This window comes from Xyrauchen texanus, chromosome 25 (assembly GCF_025860055.1).
Source record: "Xyrauchen texanus isolate HMW12.3.18 chromosome 25, RBS_HiC_50CHRs, whole genome shotgun sequence".
Lineage (NCBI taxonomy): Eukaryota > Metazoa > Chordata > Actinopteri > Cypriniformes > Catostomidae > Xyrauchen > Xyrauchen texanus.
This window is the reverse complement of record NC_068300.1, coordinates 18,488,494-18,510,903: the sequence shown is the minus strand read 5'-3', so window position 1 is coordinate 18,510,903 and position 22,410 is coordinate 18,488,494. Positions and strand designations below refer to the sequence as shown.

At 36.8% G+C, this 22,410-nt stretch overlaps 3 protein-coding genes across 6 annotated transcripts in view; 1 reads left to right on the top strand and 2 right to left on the bottom strand.

The window, feature by feature from the left end:
* The window catches only part of LOC127618392 (disco-interacting protein 2 homolog B-A-like), an 86,466-nt gene extending 71,931 nt beyond the window's left edge, over positions 1–14,535 (bottom strand). For both annotated transcript variants that reach the window (XM_052090814.1, XM_052090815.1), the window contains exon 1: positions 14,305–14,535. In XM_052090814.1, coding sequence (XP_051946774.1) covers positions 14,305–14,389 — 85 coding nt within the window. In that variant the 5' untranslated portion in view covers positions 14,390–14,535. The remainder of the gene's footprint in view (positions 1–14,304) is intronic.
* The window catches only part of zgc:158263 (ceramide kinase family protein), an 867,176-nt gene that overhangs the window by 625,135 nt on the left and 219,631 nt on the right, over positions 1–22,410 (top strand). The gene's annotated exons all lie outside the window — the stretch shown is intronic.
* Positions 16,977–22,410, bottom strand: part of LOC127618403 (cyclic AMP-dependent transcription factor ATF-7-like) — a 45,792-nt gene continuing 40,358 nt past the window's right edge. For all 3 annotated transcript variants that reach the window (XM_052090833.1, XM_052090832.1, XM_052090831.1), the window contains one exon: positions 16,977–20,873. In XM_052090833.1, coding sequence (XP_051946793.1) covers positions 20,638–20,873 — 236 coding nt within the window. In that variant the 3' untranslated portion in view covers positions 16,977–20,637. The remainder of the gene's footprint in view (positions 20,874–22,410) is intronic.

Here is a 22,410-nt window from a genome sequence, read left to right as displayed (position 1 = left end):
CCCAAGTTGCCGAATCACGTTCTTGAAGAAGTGATAAGCAAACAGGTCAGATGTCCAAAAACACAAAGTTGTACCAATCATGTTGAAACTCACTTACTAATGCTAGTGGATACATTGTTGAATGATTATGCATAGCACTAGTACTTCTGTTATTTTTAAAGTAAATTTGAGCTACTTTGCTCTTTCAGTGCATATCCATTGGCCTCCGCACACGCTGAGGAGTTTCCGAAATGTAGGATGGCAGGAGTCATATATATATTCATGAATAAAGTGTTAACTGATCGGACGATTCAGTAATATTTATCAGTAAAGCGCTACCATAACAGTTGGTGTTTACGTTTAAGTTTTAAGGAGGCGTTTAGGCAAAAACCAAGCATTTCAGACAGAGGGTCAGAGACAGGGTGCAAAATTATCATATTACAAAATTATGACTTTTTATAAGCAAAAAAAAACTTAACTAACATTATCAGTGGACCACAGGGAAGATAATAAAACTATATATATATATATATATATATATATATATATATATATATATATATATATATATATATATATATATATATATAAAAGAGCATTTCATGGCCCCCTTTCATGGCGCGTTTTGTAAATCCAATAAAAAGCGACTAGTCGACCTCAGGCTAACAAGTCTATGCTATCCCTACTGCATAGTACATTGAACTCGGAACATTATATTGCTTTCCACAGTATGGTGATATTAATGAGACTACATCCTGTTTGTTAACTGCGCATTGTCTTAAGATTAATGAGTATTCCCTTGGCAATGCATGGCTCCCTTATACAACAACAGTAACTTTCACTCAAGCGGTAGTGTGAAAGCACTTCCCCTAAACATACCCTGGCTCACAGTGTGCCAGTAAAGGGAGGTACAAGCAAAGTCTCATGGTATTTAATAAAGGCATGTTAATAATTCAGGCTCACCACCCTGCAAGACCACAGCAATGCAACATTAACTATTCACAGCCCAAGGGCAGCCTGGACTGTTCCCTTACAAAATCCACGCTGAGGGAGCAGACCCAGTGGGTCCAGGAGAAGAGGCTCTAGGCTTTTGTTTGAGGGAAAGATGCATGGATAGATATTATGAAGATGATTATGTCCCATCTGTCTGAGCTTAGTGCTCAGTATAAAAACTAGGGGTGTAATTGCAAACCACGATTCGGTAAGCTTTTGCTCAGGTGAGCCTGAAACTGCACACAGACACACTCCTTTCTGTCTTTAAGCAGGCACTCGGTGCTAGTTCGGACAGACATGAAACAAGAACTAAAGTGTAGAGGTCAACTGATATATCACCAATAACAGATTTCTGAAACTATCGGTAATCGCAAAAAATCCACACCGATGTTTTTTCCCCGTTGCATCTAGTGTTGGAACGGCTGGGAAGGGTCCACTGTCATTATACAGAATGAGAGTGACCTCGATAGGCGCAATAAAAACTATCACTTCACTGATGCCTTGTGCCGTTTGTTTTGACACATGAGACTACACTCTGCATGGAGCGAAACACTTCAGATGTGGATTTAAAAAATCAGCAATGAAAATGTATGTATACAGAAAACTGCAGTACATGTTGTCATATCATTATAAAGTAATTAATTTGTTGACTAGATGCTGGATTAGTAGAGAACAGCAGTATGTTTGCCAAAAAGGCTGAGAGGATGCTAACATTAAAGCTAACCTCAAGCGGTTAGAACAATGTGACAAAATTACACCAAGTCTTATCCAAATGTTTAAATGCCACTATTGCTACATCTATTACCATCTGTTTGCATTAGTTTATATCCAGCTGTTCACGTTTATGCATTCATTAGCCAGTTAAGTTGCATATTTAAAGCTAGTGATGTGAGAAAGCAAATTAATATCTTCATGCAGCTGAGAGAAACGTATAAACAAACCAGAAATGCATCTGATTTCAATAAAAAACATTTATCCTCACTGTAATATGATGACTTCAGATCTATCACATTCTTGCACTAAAAAAGGCTAGACACAGCACAACAAATACAGTTTAACAGAAAGCAGGTGTCTCAATATGCTTTTAAAGTTCTTTTTAATTACACATATCATCTAAAATACAGCACTCCTGCATGAGATTCTGAATAAACAAAAATACTTCTAGCATGCATTTACATAGAAAACAAATGGATGGTTGCAAAAGTGTTCTGTGTGAACAGCCCCTTACAGTTGGTGGAGGTCATTGGCCGTTGCGTCTTACTGTCTTATAAGCATTTCTCAGATTAAGCAATGAGTTGTTTAAATGCTTTGTCAGGAAAGATGTTCAAACATGTTCACTTGGAACTATGTGAACAGCCCCAGTCGCTTCACCACCAAGTTCAGCCACATACCACTGCTATTTGTGAATATTGCTACTCTACATACATCTGTACTGAATTAAAAACAATGTGGTATTTCGCTGTTATTATGAAGCTTGAGTCTGGAATACTAATATTGTAGTAACCATGACGGTAATAACAAGTATGACTGATGTCACCATGGTTTTCTTAGCAGAAATCATGGTTTTGATAGAATTAACCATGTTTTTAAGTAGTGATACTGTAGAGGCCATATAGTAACCTTGATTTTACTATAGTATTGTAACAGTGACCGTATCCATTTTCATTTTGTGATTACTATGATTTTACTACAAAGAACATTTTTACTTTATATCTGGCAGTATAAAACATTTTCTCCCGGAACATAACAAATATCGAACCATACCACAACCCAAAAACCATGATACAAACCAAACCGTGAGAAATATGAACTGTTACACCCCTACTACTACACTTTTCTGAGTGATTCTTTTGACCGACTGGTTTCAAGATGATTTTAAGTGGATGTATGATGTTAGCTCAAGTTCACACATAGCCCTTTTTCACTGTCATGGTTTGGAGGCGGGTTCCTGGGCAGGTGTGACTTCTCAAACTGTTCCTCACGTTTACATCTGGTTCCACGTGGTCGCAAAAGCTTGCTGTTCACTCTACACAGGAACCGATTACATCGGGGGTGTGATTGTGTTTCATGAGCAGGTAGTTTTCCAAACAACAGTAGCAATCGTCTGCAGCAAGTAGTAGTTTTTCCACTCAATAACAACAATTATCCACAAAAATGTGGAGGAAACGTTCACTCTACTTGCTAGATGATCTTCTACAGAGATCCAAGATAAACTAGAGAGATTGCAAAGGAAAAAAAGTCTATGAAGAGAAACGGCAAGAAATGATGCACACCGGCTTCAATTAATGACTGCCATATTGAAAACTTTAAAGAGAGTACAGAGAGCATGAGAGACCCAAGCAAAACCACCAGTGGAGGGAGCAACAATGTCTTGGACTTTGTGTTCGGACAACAACCATCCTGCTAACTAACCGGTGCATTGAATTCAGTTCAGTCTTGCTTGAGATAACCACAGAATCACTGATGTCCTCTGCAGCTTGGTAAATAATTATATCTACAAACAACAAATATAACCATCTGCTACACCAATGTTAAAAATGATTCCACTCTTACAGTTTATAGTACTTAGTAAGATAAGCCACTTTAAAAAAAGTTTATACATAATGTAATTACCTGTCATCTTGGGCGTAGTATCGTCTCTGGCAATCTTGTTGAGTAATGTAATAACGTTGGATTGCATTTCTCTGTATGTTTAAATATGTACAATAAAACAACAACTGTAGGCTACACAAACACAGTGATGAGCCATGTTTGTTTATGTTTGAGGTAGTCACGTAAAACTAACGTAATGTCACCATTCGGCTCTCAAGTTAGTGGAAAAGCGCGCCCAGGTTAAGAGATTTCCAGATTGCCCTGGCCGTGAACCAGCAGAGCACAGGCTCAGCATGAGAACCATCACCATTTTGGTGTATGTTTATATATATGCTTGGACCTTTTTCATTTTGGAAATATTACAAGTTTCAAGTTAAGAAACCTCATTTGTTTACTTGACATGACTGCAAGTTATGACATACCTTTCCTACATAAAATGTGTAACAAAAGGTTCTTTGGAGAAAAGAGGAACTGTGACAGTCTACATCCAGTCATAGTATATTTGCACGCAATTAGTTTCAGTCACACAACCAAAAGGTTGCTTATATAGAACATGACCATATTATTAATATCCTTCATGATGTAGTACATCAGTAAAAAACATGGATTCCCCAGTCTAATAACAATTTGATAGATTTCACAATAAAACAACGAGAAATGAGGGCAAAAAAGGAAAGAACTTTATGGCTAAAATAGATGTTTGTGGTTTCCCTTAATGGTCAGAAGACAGAGAACTAGCCCAAAAAAGAAAGACAGAGAGGCTGCAGATATAAATCCACACATAGTCCTTCTCTATTGCACTCTTTGCCATGTACAAACCAAAAGACTAAAATACAGAGAGAAAAAAAAAGAGTGAGAGAGAGTGACTAAGGCAGGGTTCAGTCCATATTCGGTCACTCTGTGTCCTAGATAGGAAGCAACTGACAATAACATGCCCCCTCTGTCTAGTGGCAGTAAACCATTCAGTCTCCATACAACAGACAATCTGAACTCAACAACCCTCTTCATAACAACAAACAATACTAACAAATTACACACATTAGCTCTGCATCCCAGCCATCCACCGAAGCCATTAAAAGAACTCTACTTTAAAGTGACTGGAGATTTAAGTCAGCTAGCATGGTATGGGAGGTGTTCATGCTGCTTAGAAGACAACGGCTTATTTTTCCTTTGTTCTAGAGTGAAGAACAATAAACTATTTAGAAGAGATTGCAACGTCACCAGGAGCTTGAACAAGCCTATTTTTTATTGTTCGAGCTCAATTTCACCCTTAAGATGGTTAGACAAAGAGAGGCACACATTGACCAGATTCAGGCTGCACTTGACTTCCTGAAACCCATTTACATGACTCATGACAGCATCGATTTAAATGTAAGTTGTAATAGCACTGTTAGACAAAGAAGAATTATAATAATGGGCTCACTTCAATACAGATATTAACATGGTGTTATTTGAGTTTTAGATTAACTGTTAAGCCCCGTTTACATGTTAGTGACTCACAGCCACAAAGCAACAGCAGACCATTCATTTTCAATGAGAGCTGGCGAGAGCTGGCGAGAGCTAGCGAGAGCTAGCGAGAGCTAGCGAGAGCTAGCGACACAAGCGAGAGTGACCATTGGCAAAAGGATGAGGGCATGTCAAGATTAGGGATGCACCAATCCGATACCTGGATCAGAATCAGCTCCGATACTGAAGCTTTTAGAGGATTCGGGTATTGATCCGACGAGCCCGATCCAGTCATGTTCGTTACTGTCAAGATCCAAAAATGACAAAAGAACCATAAATTCACCATTAAAGCAGTTCATATGACTCGTGCATTTTATTTAAAGCCACTTGAAGACGTGCGATAGCTCTGTGAATCACAAAAGTCTGTTTAATAAGTAAATATATAGTATGCGCAGCACCAGCTCGTCAGTGAATGGTGCTGCTCTGTTCTGACACAAACTCGCGCACAGGCTGGTGATGCACTAGCAGATATTTTAGCCTTCATAGTGGTGCGCAATATTTGAGCGCTACTCAAAAACAGCATCTCAGATGTAGATGCTCAATAGTTCGGTTCACTTATAATATGCATTTAGAATAACAGAGTGAATGAAAAGTGGACTGATGGCTTTCAACTAAATTGAACAAAAAAAGATCTGAATCCTTTGAAGTCCAGATGTAAAAATTTTTGGGGAAAAAAGGACAAAATAAAACACTGCTTTCTTTTCTACTGAAGACTTGAATTACTGTTCATTTTGCTGCTATATTATCCAGTATATTAGTTAATAATAAAGTGTTTCTTAATAAGCTATACATTTATATTGAAATGAGTAGTTAGAGATTTGTTTCTGTACTTATTAAAGAGTATTCCCAATTAGTTCCACACAATAATAAAAATATATTCTAAACTAATTATGCATAAATTATGTTTTACAAAAACAGCATCGGCCGATACTGAGATTTCCAATATAGGAATCGGAAAAGTGGTATTGTGCATCCCTAGTTAAGATGCAACAAAGCTGAGAAAAGTTCAACTTTAACAAAATGCAAAGCAATATTGAGCAGTGACTACCAATGGAAGTGAAGACGGTGAAGCTCACGGCATCAGTGAGAGACTGGTGTCGAGCACAGGAAATTGATTTCACTGTAGGGCTGGGCGATTAATACAATTTTATTTTCAATTACGATTTTGGCTTCCAACAATTATGAAAACAAGATAATCGAGATAAAGATTATTGTTCCGCATTCTGTTTTGCAATGAAACACCCCGGTGGTATATCTTTAAAGCATTCTTTTTTAAAGTTCAAATAAGGAAGCAGGTTATTAAAATAAACTCAGAAACTGCCATTTCTCTGTGCGGTCAGAGAAGCATCTATGAGTTCCATGAAGTGACCGGGGAAGAGACCGAATCTTCTCCTGGCTGATGCACACTCTGGCGCAGGGATGCTCATCACTCGGGAGCATTTGCTGCAGCTAGATTATAACATGATGGCTCACGACATAGTGAATCATAATACATGTCACGTTCATTATGTGTATCTTATCATGAAGAAAATTGGCAATACGCAGCTCTATTAAGAGAAAGTTGTTTTTTCTATGAGTTAAATATGGATTGAAGTTAACATAAAAGGTGAGAGAGTGTAGTCTTACCCATTATACACTGAAACAAAATATGTTTTTATATTAGTCTTTTTTGGCTTGATTTCCAAAATAATATCTGAAACTCCTTTAAAACAATTTACTTTATGAGCAACACTGCAGAAGAAAAAATTGTTATCTGAGAAAGTTGAATACAATATTTATTTAATCAGGGTTCGACATTAAAGCTTGTCTGGGACAAGTGGATTTTTGAAGGGGCAAGTGAAAGAGAATTTAACTTGCCCGACTGGACAAGCAGCCTGATTAAAACGTCAATAACGAAAAAATAAAGGGCTATATTTGTGATAGGCTAGGCCTGTGTCACTTATTAGAAAGTTCCTATTCTTATTCTGCTGTTGAAAGTAATCAAGAGCACAACATTCCCAAGTGATCTAGTAACAGTTGTGCCCTGTTTGATTGACAGGCGGCGTATGTGTGTGTGCTGAACATGCACGTGTTCCAAAACGCTAATGCGCGCCCGAATGGTCAGATACATTTCAAAATTCCACCAAAATTTAGCTTTAAAAAGTATTAATATATAATTATCATACAGTAAAGACCAATAGTAGTTTTATGTTGCATTTTATTCTATGTTTACTTGAATGCTTGACTTTTTTAAAGCTGTTAAAAAAAACACAACATTTTCTTAAATTGTTCTATTATTTTTAATATAAGTCTATTCATTGCTGTTTTTTTATTGTTATGTTATTACTGACTGTTTACTAGTCTTGAATAATTAAGAACTTGAAACCACTACCAACTACTGAAATTTTGGTATTGTGATAATGTAAAGTCCTTATTGTACACGGTAGAACTTGATGCAATAACATGAAGAAAAAGTAGATCTCATTCCATAGAACTATGAGGCTTTTTTTTATAGGACTATCATATGTAACATAAAATAATTATCATGACAATAGCCTCCTCCCCTACCCAGTGCAGTTTACATTTCAAGTTCAAGGAAATCCACTGTTAAAAAACAATAAATAATTATTTTTTTTAAAGTTCAATATATGCATGATGCTTCCAAAGTCAATGAGTAAATCGTGTTAAATATTCGTGATCTCAATATTGACCAAAATAATTGTGATTCAGATTTTTGCCATAATCAAGCAGCCCTCTTTCACTGTTCTACACTCACTGAGCACTTTATTAGGAACTATTGTCCTAATAAGTCCCGGACGTGGTCTTCTGCTGTTGTAGCCCATTCGCCTCAAGATTCAACGTGTTGTGCATTCTGAGACACTATTCTGCTCATGACAATTATACATAGCGTTTCTCTGAGTTACTGTAACCTTTCTGTCAGCTCGAACCAGTCTGCCTATTCTCTGTTGACCTCGGTCAACAACAAGGTGTTTCCGTCCGCAGAACTGCCGCTCAATGGATGTTTTTTGTTTTTGACACCATTCTGGGTAAACTCTAGAAACTGTTCTGCAGAAAAATCCCAGGAGATCAGCAGTTACAGAAATACTCAAACCAGCCTGCATGGCACCAACAATCATGCCACAGTCGAAATGAGTGAGATCACATTTTTCCCCATTCTGATGGTTGAAGTGAACATGAACTGAAGCTCCTGAGCCATAACTGAAAGATTTTATGCATTGCACTGATGTCACATGATTGGCTAATTAGATAATTGCATGAATAGGTAGGTGTGCAGGTCTTCCTAATAAAGTGCTTAGTGAGTTTATATACTTTGTCATAATTGAAAAAACATGTAAAACTGTCAAAAATGGTCAGCATTCTGAGTAAGTTTGATTAATAATCATAGATTGTTCGTCTTGATAATGATGATGCATTTAGCACTGCTGCAGTTTATATAAAAACACTCTCCCTTCAGATTGTTCCTTTTCAGAGAAAAAAAAGAATTTTTCTATAGCTATGGCCAGTTGTGCATCCGACCAATAACGTTAGAGCGACAACAGTAGGAAGGGCAAATAGTGACAAAGAATACAGGGACAAAATCACTGACAATGAGAACAGGGCTTTACGGTATTTTTAGCCAGCAAGACTTATTGGTGTATAGCCTTAGATTAGAAAATGCCCTGTTTGCAGAGGAACCCATATGGTGGATATTTGCACACACACACATATGATGTCTGCGTTTCCTCTCTTAAAAGAGCTGCTCATTTGGAAACACAAAGGTTTCAGTTGAAAGACACAAATGCCAATTCAGATCCAAACCACCATAGTCCTCCTGACCAGCTCAATGGTGCTTATTGTTACTATGATCGCACAATCCTGCAGAATTGGGTCATTATTTAGGAAATAATTTGGCCAGTCTCTTTCCTACTGTAAATAGTCCCCACAAAGCGTGATAATGGAACACATTTCTACCCTTTGTATTTAACTCAAAATCAAACAAGCAGTCAGACCTTCTGAAAACCATTCACTGGTTCAAAATTAAAGTAAATGACAATGGCAATAACACAGTTTAAATTCAGACAACATCCTTTTTAGTTGGCTACCAAAAATATGGGTTTTGTATTATTTGTGGTTATGGTACGCAGTAGTGTAGTTTCATTTAAGTGTTTCACATACAGATCAGGCAACTACAGTATGTCTATTGTAGCCTAATATTTGACTAAAGAAAAGACATCCATGTCAAGTGCCTATAGTTTACCTAACACTGTTTCTTAAGATAATATAGTTTGTCAGTCCACCCTGTAAGCAAAAATGTTGTATGGTGCGAAACAATCACAGTCATTCTGAACATGTTCGATGTGTAATACACCTTATTCATGGTAAACGCCATAATTTATTTATATTGTTTTTTTGTGAATAAAAATTAGGCTGTGAGGGACTGACATTGATCAAATTTAAAAAATATGTCTTAATAAAAAGAAACCGAGAGACTGTCTAAACGTCCTTTCGTTTGATGCTTGTAGCGGTGATGGCTAGTTAGAACAAAAATACAGATTAACATGGACAATTTGTGAAGCATTTACATTAGTTTGCCCAAAAATCTTTTACTCACCCTTATGCCATCTCAAACTCGTATGGCATTCTCTCTTCTGTGAAACACAAACAAATATTTTTGGGGATGATTTGAAAGCTCTATTACAGAAAGTGTGAAAAGTCTGTTTCTCATCCAAAACTGATCGTATCGCTTCAGAAGACTTTGTGGATTAAACCACTCGGATTACCTTTATGATGCCTTTATCTCCTTATTGGAGCTTGAAAGTTTTGGACCCCATTGACTTATATTGTACTAGTGGTGGGTAAAAATTTGCATTCTTGATTTTCATCTCGATATTGATTCTTAAATCCCAAGCTTGTTCTTTTAATCTATGAGCAATTATTAATGACACCTGTGGCCATTCAGAAAACTGCAGCCAGCTTCCTGTCGCACGTGCTCCTACACACACTCCATAGGGACGCGAGCGAGCATCGGCCAATACAATGATGTTACGTACAAAGCGACTGAACATGATCCACCAGCATCATGCTGACAGATGAGGTAGCATAATTAAAATTACACAGTTATGATTGTTTTACTACAAACTATGAGACTAATCTAAAACTACTTATCAGCTAACATAGCATATTGATACACACATATACAGCTACATACTACCGAACTATACCAGACAGTTTACAGTTGCACTGCAGTTGTTGCACTAGTGTATGTTTTGTATGTCATACTACGATCAAGGAAGCAGCGTATTTAATTAATTTATCCTGTATACCTGAATTTTGGTATAAAGAGAAGATTGTTGAAATTAGTGCTGCACGATTAATCATATTGCAAATGCGATGTCAGCCTGTGCAATTATATGGCGGCAAAATGCTGCGATTATACTAAATAAATAAGTGCATGTGTGGACGTGACAGCCCATTCTCTCGGAGAGCTGTTTACCCATTTTCTACACCGCTAATAAAAAGATGACCAGTCAGTCTCAGTTTAGGGAGTGGCAAGTGTGGTCATGTCATGTGAGTTTCCGGTGTGCAGCGTGGAAATCAGATGAAGATGGATGCCGAGCAGACCGACACTGAACTGGTGGCCAGAAAAAATAACACAGATCACAGCTTGGCGATATATCTTTATTTCATTCTTAATTAAAGTTCATATAATACGGGAGCGTGCCATGTAAATAAACACAAACTCCAAAACTGTCATTCTCGGTGCGGTCAGAGCCGCTTCAACCAGTCGCGGAAGAGACACAATCTGAGCGGGAGTCGAGACCGGGAGAGATATAAAGTTCTGCCGGGTGATGCATGCTCTAACACGGAGACCCACCTCTCACCCCCGCTGTCTGCAGCTTGCAACGTGTAGCATCATGATATGATCAAGATTATGTGAAAAATAACACTAAAATGACAACAACAATAAAATGTGTGTTTGTGTGTTTGTGTGTATATATATATATATATATATTGGTTTTGGATAGACAAGATTGACAAATGCTTATCAATAATACTCTTATGGCTAAAATGTTTACAGTGTTCAGTGGCTAAAATATCAATATGACTAAATGTTACTAAAATATGACTAAAATGTCAACAGTTTTCATTGACTAAAACTACATTAAAAAGTCCAGCAAGCCAAACAAAACACAGCACAATTACAGATGTGTTTGCGAGTGTCACGCCATATGACAAGTCTTCACAGAGATATAAAGAGTCATGATGCACCGTTAGCAAAGTGGGATTTCAGAAAATGATCCACACACTGGACAAGAGGTACCAGTGATAAGTAGAACTTTTTAGAAAAAGGATTTGGAAATACCAGTTGGTCATTTAAAAAAAACAAAACACAACAGCAACAACAACAGTTTTAGTGGTTTGAGTGAACCACACTTTTATATCCAGTTTCCTTTTCAAAAGAGTTTATAGAAAGTACATGTTACATCCTGCTTAAATGTCCCTGTTTGTTTGTACAATCTTATTTTCATGAAAAGTTGTATGTTCTTATTTATTGTTCCATTTTATTTAGGTGTAATATTGAGAAAATAACAAGTTTGCAGTAATGCAAAGATGTTATATTATTTAATTTTGTAAAGATATTTTAATTTGAAAACACTGTGCATTTATATTTGTTTTTGTTGCTAGTTTGTATGTTTGAGTTGAATAGTACACATTTCAGCATTATCAGAAATCTATTTGTGCATTTTCCTTGATAACCAAGCAAGTTGACTCATGATACCATTTGTTTATTATATCGCGTTCCCGCTTAGCTCATTTTTTAAGTTACAATACAAGCCATTCACACATTGGCAAAAAAAAAATTGTTACATACTGCACTTTAAAAGAGACATTACCGGTTTTTAGCAAGTGTTCAACAAATTAATGTAAATAATACATGTAAATAGTACAAATTATGCAATTAAACATTAAATATGTAACAAAATATATATGCAACATAATATTGTATTTATTGATAAAATTCATTGATCTGATCATTTTAAAAAAGCTATGAGAACAAAATGGTGAAAAAACTAGTATATATTTTATTAATGTACCTAGTTAGAAGGACCCCTGTATAATTAACAGCATCAGCTGGTAAATACATTTATTTCATATGTAAGCAAAAGGGACACTATAACTAAAATACACCCATTTAAATCGATATTGAATGGAAATTTAATTGAAAGCTTGTGAATCTGATTCGAATCAGGAAATCTATTTCAATACCCAGCCCTACATTGTATAGATGAAAACACCTCATATCTCCACCACAATATCTTTATTTGTGTTCCACAGAAGTCATACAAGTTTAAGACGGCATTTAGGCTAATTAAATTATTAGAGAATTGTAATTTTTGTAAAATTGAGAATTGTAAAGTATTATTTATTTTAAAAATAATTGTGACCTTTTTTTGTCCATTATGCAAATTTCACTTTGAACAACTTTACCAGCATGTTGTGCACATGACAGTTTAGGTTGACGTCAAAAGCAGCGATGATGTAAATGTAAATGCATTTTTCTTGTGTTGTCTTTTTTTTAATCAGCTGATTTTTGGTAGTTATCTGCATATTGGTGTACATGTAGGCTTAATACATTCATAATTTCACACTCAACTTGATAAACTTATCAGATGCTATAAAGGTGATTAAAGTGCTTGGGTTAAAGCCAGGTACATTTTGATCAGTCAGCGAGTGGTGCGTCATTTGAGTCATCTCTGCAGGAACTAGCCAGCCCAAGTCCCCCAAGGAGAGAGAAAGAGATGGCGCAAACAGAGGAGAGCATGGGACAGGAGTGTGGAAATGGGGGGAAGTGACTGTCCGGGGAGCAGCTGCTCTTATGGGAGGGGAGGTTAGGGATCCTGCAACCTCCCTCCAATTGACCAAACACACCAGATCACTTCACCTGCCCCTAGGGCACTAAACCCCTCCACTAAACACACAGTTGCAAGAGCATTCATGTTGTTTTCACACACTCCCAAAAGCCACAGTCCTCTAGAGCACATGCAAAGCAGTAGGTATTTTGCCCTCGATAAACACAAATCACGGTGTGGCTGTATTGCAAACATGTTGCTCATCAGTTGTCACTAATAATTTCATGTATACCATCAAACAGTCATAAAATGTGGAATTACCCAGGTTACCGTTTCTATAATGGCTTTCTCAGTATACATCCTGTGTTGACAAAGCTATGAATAAGCTGTTAGAGTGTGGCCCACAAACTACATGATTCCAGTTGTTTAACACTATTACTAAGCTGAAAAAAAATATATTTTTACCTATTATCAGACACTTTTACAATTTAGGCAGAATATAAACAAGAGACTAAGATTTACTGTTGTTGCTCAATGTATGTGACTTGAAAAATTGAGTTCAGTCCAGACACTGACACCAAACTGTGATGCACTTTAACAAATGTTTCCTATTTGAAAACAAAAGGCTTCTAGAAGAACAATGTTCCGAATAGACACAAAACTGTGCATTTGGTTGCCTTAGACATACCTTACTGACAGTGGTATTGCGTCTAGTAAAACTGTCTTTTTTTTATTTGATGACTGAATGGGAATCATGTAACAAACAAAGGTCCCAGTCTCTTAAGGTAATATGCTTTTGCGTGTGTTTGAACCTACAGAGCAACATTCATCTTCCCATACACGCTCTCTGTGGTCTCTGTTCAGTCATTTGCATGAGTCTGAAAGCATCTCAGAAGAGAAAATCATAATTTCAACGGACTCACTCCGTCTGTCTCAAAAACATAGTGAGAGGCAACATAGTCTATGTCTGGGGTTGGGCATTATTACCGTGTTAGAACGTTCGAACAGCATTTGAAACGTTCGAATGCATTGAGTCTATGATGCCCAGATATCGCTAGTTTTTGTGACACACGTCCTCTTTTAAAAGGAAATACTCTTAGGAAGAGACCAAATTAGGTTTTTAACACCAACATAAGACAGTAGACAGCCGCCTATTAAGGCTCATGTGTTTGTTACAGCGCCAGACATGCTGCCTATGTAAGCAACTCACTAGTTTGTAAGACAAAGCCGCTTTTAAACGAAATTATCTGAGAAAGATCAAAAGGGAGCATTTTAACACCAACATAAGACAGTAGACAGCCGTCTACTCCAGCTCATATGTGTGTCATAGCGCCAAACGGCCATGGGAGTCAAATAAAAGGCTCACCATGGAAAACAATATTGATAAGTCCTCATCGCTTACCTTCAGACAGCTCCAACTCCAACTCCGCCAACTGCTCTCTAACCTCTTTCGGCAGAGCCAGCAAATCCAACCCGCGGTCTGCCATCGTAGCGAGAATATGCTTAAGAAGTTTTAAGTGTGGTGAAATGAGTCTCGAAAGTCCAAAAATCCTCCCGTCAAGACATAAGACGTAAAGTAAAAGGTGAGTAATAATCCATCCAGACAACTACTCCTTCCGCCATGCTGTGTAAGAACTCACCAACGGCACTGTGTGGTCACGTGATCGCGCCTCCCTTCAAACGCCCCAAACACACACCTCGAGACGAGACTCATGCGCCCTCTAGCGACAACATGACAGAAGTGATCTGGAAAATCTTCCTGAGTACTGATGAGTAGGACTATGTTAATACCCAGTTTTTTGGTAATGTTACCTGGGAGTGCCATTGTATTCTTTGAAGTACCATAGTACACGAGTATACTCATTCTGAACCGTGGTAAATTTAAAAGTGACATAGAATAGAAGCCTTTATTTTGGTCACACATTATACATACATTTTTGCATATAATTTGAAAATGAAATGTATTTGTTTTCACATATCCCAGCTAATCAGGGTTCAGTGTGCAGGGTCAGCCCCTGGAGCAGATAGGATCAAGGGCCTTGCTCAAGGGCCCAACAGTGGCATCTTGGCAGTCAGTAACCCACAGCCTCAACTGCTGAGCGACCACTGCCCCTAAAATAGTGGTACCACCACATTACTTTTTATACAGGCAAGCGAAGAAGTTCTGGCATTTTTTTTTTTTTTTTAAATCATTAAAAATTTTGGTGCATAAGAAACATATCACTTTGTTTAAATAAACTAATATAAATAAAGTAGATATTATCAGCACATGTGTGTATGTGTGTGTGTGTGTGTGTGTGTGTGTGTGTGTGTGCAATTACATATCAATAATCTAAATATCATTATGGTGTGACCAACAACATAATATTAATAGATAATAATACAACACCAATTATGAAAAAGTTGGGACAGTATGAAAAATGCTAATAAAAACAAAAAGGAGTGATTTGTAAATTATAATCACCCTTTGCTATATTGAAAGCATTACAACTACATATAATATATTTTTACCTAGTGAATAAAAAAAAAAAAGTATGTTCAGTAATTTCAAATCAGATGATTGCAACATGCTCCAACAAAGTTGAGAAAGGGGCAATTTAAAAGAATAACAATTTGATGAGTTGAAATAAAAAGGTGATGTGAAACGAGATGTTAAACACATGAGGCAATCGTGTCATAGTATACAGGAAACCAACAATAACAGCCTAGTGCTTCAAGAGCAATGATCATTCGAGATTTGTCAATTTGCCAACTGATGCTCTGGCAAATAATCCAGCACTTTGGGAACAATGTTCTCCAAAGACAAATAGGAAGGATTTTTGGCATTTCATCTCCTACAGTGCACAATATAGTTAAAAGATTCAAGGAATCTGGTCAAATCTCGTGTGTAAAGGGCAAGACGAAAACCTCTTCTGAATGTACCCGTGATCTATGATCCCTCAGACATCACTGTCTTAAAAAACGTCATTCATCTGTAATGGATATCATGACATGGGCTTGGGATTATTTTAGTAAACCTTTGTTAGTCAACACTACATCCACAGATGCAAGTTAAGACTTTACTATGCAAAGCAGAAGCCCTACATCAACACTGTCCAGAAGCGCTGCCAACTTCTCTGGGCTCGGTCTCATCTTAGATGGAAAGTCTGAAGAGTCCACATTTGAAAAAGTTTTTGAAAAACACAGTCATTGTGTTCTCTGGGCCAAAGAGGAAAAGGGCCATCCATGCTTTTATCAGCATCAGTTATAAAAGCCAGTGTCTGTATGGGCCAGGGGGTAATGGTATGGGTAACTCGCACATCTGCGAGGAAAGCTTTAATGCACAGATATGTAAAACTTTTTGGACCAGCATATCCAGGGACGTCCCTGCATTTTCCAGAAGGACAACTTAAAATCACATACTGTCCACATTTCTAGTGCATGGCTGTCTGAGCAGAGAGTGTGGGTGCTAGATTGGCCTGCCTGCAGTCCTGATCTGTCTCCAGTTGAGAATGTGCGGTGCATTATGGAGCGCCCTATATGACAACAAAGACCCCATACTAATGTGTAGCCAAAGACCAACATAATGGATGATTGGGGGCAATTTCACTTTCTAAACTTAACAAACGTGTGTCTACAGTGCCTTAATGGTATAAGTGTAAATAAGTGTTATTAAAAGAAATGGTGATATCGTTATTATCACATATCCCTGTCTAGAATTTTTTGAGCCTACATTTGCATTTGTGCTTTCAGTCAAGTGTTTACAAATGTAAATCATTTACACCCAGGGTTTTTAACAAGGGAATATAAAACGTAAACATATAAACTTTTCTTTAAAAAAAATGTTTTAATTCTATATATTTCAAAATATGTCTCTAAATGTGGTACATTAATGGTCTGTTAAGCATAATAGAAGATAATAATGACTGCTAATGTTATTTATTAAATTTGTTGTAAAGTGTTACACAAATAATATAGAATATTTCTATTAAGTGGCCCTGGGCTGCCTGAGAGTCTGGATTGGGGTTCCTGGGTCTGTTAAGTTTGAAAACTCCTAGAATAAATGAATGAAGCATGACATCAAATTTACCTCAGTTTAATTAATTTTTAAACATTTTAAATATGGATAATCTTTCATTGTACCTAAATGAGATCAGAAACATTTTTTTTTTCTTTAATCAAAACTGCAGCACTGTGTTCAGAGAATTTCACTTCAACATGCATGAAAAATAGTAAATATATATGGTACACATATGTATATTACAAGGACAATTCCAAAACAGTCCAACTTGGAGTGAGGATATTTCCCATTAAAATACATTCACTTAAAACAACTTCTTTTAAAATCTCTTTTTCTTTAGCCTATAAGATCATCCTATTCTAAAAGTACTTTAATGTTTTTCATTCTAACTATCCCAGGGACACTGCATTCAATTTGACTTGCGTGAACTAATTCCATAATAAATTAATTGTGTATTAAGTTGGAATTATGGATCATTAAGTCCATCAAAATGATGATTTCTGGTACAACTTCAAAGTGATTATCAGTGAGAGGGGCAGACAGGGATCATCTTAGGACATTCTTATTATTCTTTAAAAATACATATAACTACATATATTTGTATACAAAGTGTTAGAAGAAGAAAAATTAAAGTCTACAAATAAATTTCTACCTTTCTATATAACGACAAAAAAAATGTAAAGAAGCATTTAATTAAAATAGGTATTTGTATAGTCCTGGCAGCATACAATGAAGAAAAAAATCTAGAAAAAAAAGTGCCAGTGAAAGCTAAAAAGGTCTATTTTCTGCTAATTTCAGATCAACAATCATTTTATATGGCTGACATAATACAACACAAAAAAGCCAGGGTCAACACTGAAACTAGGAGTCATTTGTGAGACATCAGTCAAGTGGTAACTATTGGGTTTTGATGCTTAGACATCGCTTGAAAGAGAATGTGACAACCTTTGAGATCCCAAACAGAAAAATTAATTCCAAGACTTTACTTACTTTATATTTTTAGTGCATTTTGCAGGCCTTTGTATTGACGCAGAATTACACACTACAAATAACATAAATGACAAAAGAAAATTCAAGTTACATATATTGAGCAATACAAGTAAATCTTAGTCCCTTGTTTAAATTGTGCCTAAATTGTAAAAGTGTCTGATAATGTGTAAAAAGACCATGTGTTGGGACATACATCTTAGTACAGTTAATAATTTAAACAAAAGTAGAAATGGACACTTTGTTCCCTGCAGCCTTTCTGTTTAGATGTAATAACACCTAATTATGTCTTTGGGGCAGTATAGAATATGATTACATTTAAAGGGATAGTTCACCCAAAAAAATTCTCCCATAATTTACTCACCCTCATATCATCCCAGATGTTAATGAATTTCTATCTTCTGCTGAATAAAAACATAGATTTTTTGCAAAATATCTGAACTCATACAATGTAAGTGTATGGTGACAATCATTTTCAAAATCTAAAAATCACATAAAGGCGGCATAAAAGTAATCCAAACAACTTAAGTGGTTAAATCTATGTCTTCAGAAACTATATAATAGGTGTGGGTGAGAAGGACATCAATATGTAAGTCCTTTTTTAACTAAATCTCCACTTTCACTTTCTGAAAGTGGACATTTATAGTAAAAAGGATTGAAATGTTTGCATTGCTTCTAAAGACATGGATTAAATCATGTGTCATATGGATTACTTTTATTCTGCCTTTATGTGTTTTTTGGAGCTTGAAAGGTCTGGCCACCATTCACATGCATTGTATGGACCTACAGAGCTGAGATACTCTTCTTTAAAAAATCTTTGTTTGTGTTCTGCAGAAGAAAGAAAGTCATACACATCTGAGATGGCATGAAAGTGATTACATTTTTGGGTGAACTATCCCTTTAAAATCAGTGTTCTTTCACTGCATACTAATAAAGTATTTATGGCATTTTTAATTAATCCCCCAGGCCTGATGCTACAGATATACATGTTTCCAATTTCCTGATTTATGCCTGAATATGGCAAATGACCAGTTGATTCAATCACATGGGCATGTAATCCACAGTGAGGGTCACCTAGAAAGCATTGGAGGCACTCATGTGATTTGTAAGGCTGAATCCTTGTCTTTTTTTCAATCTTTATCACGGCTTAATTTCTTTGTGAGTGTGTATATATGGACAAACAACCAGATAAACAAATAGTGTTACAGTGAATCCTGATATGAACTTTAACAGTCAGGTGATATTAAAAGTGGCTGAACAGAAGGGTACACATGGACACAGAGACACTAGGCTGTTTTTTCTATAAACTGAGCGGAAAACACAGCAGCAGGGTTTAATCTCATGAATTATTGCAGCAAGAAAATGACTAAAAATAGAAAATGATAGGGCAAAAAAAATACCAAGATTACTTCAGAAGCCTCAATAATTACTTATGGCCTAGCTTTACTCAAACTAATTTTAAACTAAGCATTGTGATCACTTCATAGGGGAAAGAAATGGCATTTCTTGGCCGTGGATGCTTGGTACACTGATCAATCATGACCTTTGTCAGTTTGCGATTTGTGGTTTCTGAGCTTGTCGTACGAAGTTACAAGAAAACAAAGAAATGACCGAACAAACAACAACTATCAAGTTCTATACCCAAACTGAACTCAATGTGCCAATACAATAGATTACATATAGCAATAGTTTGCATGCTAACAAGGCAGTCTTAGTGTATTAGTCCTTCACAAACTGCAATATTTTATCGTACATTACTGTACACTTATGCGAGAAGCACGCATGCACATGTCGATTATAAACATACTGTATATAACAGGTTAAAAATGAGGTAAGAGCTCAGAGAGTAACAGATGAGGGGATGGCAACCTGAAAACAAAAAAAGGCTCTAAAATAGAAAGGAATCAATGTAAAGAGCAAATAGAACTTTAAAGCATAATTTTTCTCTCTCTCAAATACACACACATACAAATACACATATATATATATATATATATAAGAAGATATATAAAATATTGCATTTTTGCAACCTCGAGACACAGCATGGATGTGAATTAATGTGCAATATTGCACATGTGCACCAAGTGTTCTGTGTTGCATTCTCTCACTTAAAGGGATAGTTCACTCAAATATGAAATAGAATGTTTCTTCAGAATGTTAGCTTCAGTCACTGTTATATTATGGATATGTTTTCCATACAATGAAGGTGAATGGTGACTGAGGCTAATATTCTTCCTAACATCTCCTTTTGTGTTCCATATGTATTTGAACCAACATGAGGGTGAGTAAATGATGACAGATGTTTCGTATTTATGAATAAACTATCCCTTTTACAATCACATTTCAGAAGATGTCTTTATTGCAGCGCGTGTATGTGCAGAAGTCTATTGGGTATGTTTAATGACAGGAAGTGCTTTGCAGTCCTACAGCCAGTGGAGGTCAGGGACAACATCGAGTGAGGAGAGGAAGTTTAAGGAAGGAGCAGGATGCAAAGGAGAGCGTGGTATGGAGTCCAGCCCCCGTAGTCTATGGCATAATGAACAACAATCTCCTGTCTCTCTCTATGTGTGTATCTAGTCCCTGTTCTTTCCCAGAATACAGCTGAGCTCCAGGCCAGAGTATGATGGCTTGAGAGAGAACAAGACTGAAGAGGAGGAAGAGGGTGCGTTCATCACGCTCTCCCCCTGTAGATCTGCCCCTCTGCCGGGAGAGTGCGGAGAGTCCCAGGCAGACTGTTAGATGTTCTCATCATCTGTTGGAAGGGTGCGACTGTGTGGATACGATGATATGTGATGGCCCGCCGCTATCCCCTCGCTGGCTGCCCATTCCTGCCAGCACCGACATGGCCATGGCTTCGGCTGCCACGCGGGAGCTTAAACCATTGGGGCCAACTGCAGATGAAGGACTTTGGGCCAGAGAGCTGTGCTGAATGACAGGCGCTGGGGAGCCCGTGGGCTCAGACATCTCTTTCATGTGCTCCTCTCCTAAAAGTCACAACAAAACAAAGGTTTAATGATACTATGCACATCCTGCATGTAAAAGAACTTATGATTTGTTCAGACAGTCAGCGAAAATCTTATTTTTTGGAATATTCAACTAGGGATGTGCCAAACTAAAAATTTTCATAATCCACTAGTCGGTCAGTTGTTTGAACGACTTGTTGAGTAGTTGCTGTTAAGGATAAAAATGTATAATTAAGCTCAGTTTTCTTCACATTACCCTGATCAGACGCATTTCAAAGGGATTTACAGACACTAAGTGCAGCACTTCAACATGACAATGAATGGAAATTTAACAAATAAATAGGCTAAATAATAAATAACAGGGCTGTCGATTTAATACGTATATTCGGTGCAATTAATTATATAAAAAATAATACATTAAAAAATGAACACAAATAATCATGTCCCCAGACTGTAATAAGGAATATTCCTTCCATCTGAGCAATTAAAGCATGGGGTATTAATTAACTGCTTGTTGTGATTTCTGTGCTGATAAATCCACCACACATGAAATAATTAATTTATTGCTTTTTTTGTTGAGGCAAGTGGTTTTTCCGAACCATGCAGCTTGTTTCACTTGCAGGGTCTGGCAACACTGCAACTGGTATTTCACCCACCCTTAGCACAGAATACTGTCATTTTAAAAAGATTGTTATTGGCCATCTTCTATTTGTTCTAACGGTAACCTTTTGGAAAGGAGGCTGAGGAACTTCTGAACCAGAACAAAAACATATAGTTCTTGCGCATTGAAAAACATTTCGTTTTTAGTCCCCCCGCACAGCAGAGGATTTCATCTCCGACAGTGATTGTCTTTAAAAGTATTGTTGATTCGCCACTTTGATTACACATATAAGGACAAAACTTGAAGCATTAAAGAGACGAAAGAGATGAAACTTCTTACTGTTCTGACTGTTATTCACTGTTAAGCTGTACTTGACTGTTAATCATGCCAAAACGCTCTCCAAAAAGTTGCGTCTCCCATTAAGACCACCATCACTAAAAATACTAATGTTAGCAAATATGTCAGTTGTTGGAAGACTAGTCGATAAGTCAACCATGCTGGCACATCCCCATATTCGATTCAAATCTGTTTTGATGTCTGTAGTCAGAACAGCAAAAAAACACATGAAATCCAGTTTAAAAATACATTTTAAATGTTTTTGTTAAAGGGATAGCTCACCCAAAAACCATCTTTTACTCAGCCCATGTTGTTCCAATGTTCCATGTTCTTCCGTGGAACACAAAAGGACATGTTAGGCAGAATGACAGCCCCAGTTAGCTTGAATGATTTAATTTGCAATGAAAATGAATGAAAAACAAATAAAAAAATATATTTGTTTTTGGGGTGAACTATCCATTTTAGTGTCTTGTCTGAAAGGTCAGATTATAGTTCAAGTCGTTTTTTCGCCATTCGGTTCGCAATGTGATTGTAACACCATATGTAATGTGCAGTTGTGACTGAATTAATTCATTTACACTTAACATTTAATAGATAGTGAAGAAGTAAATAAGCAAACTT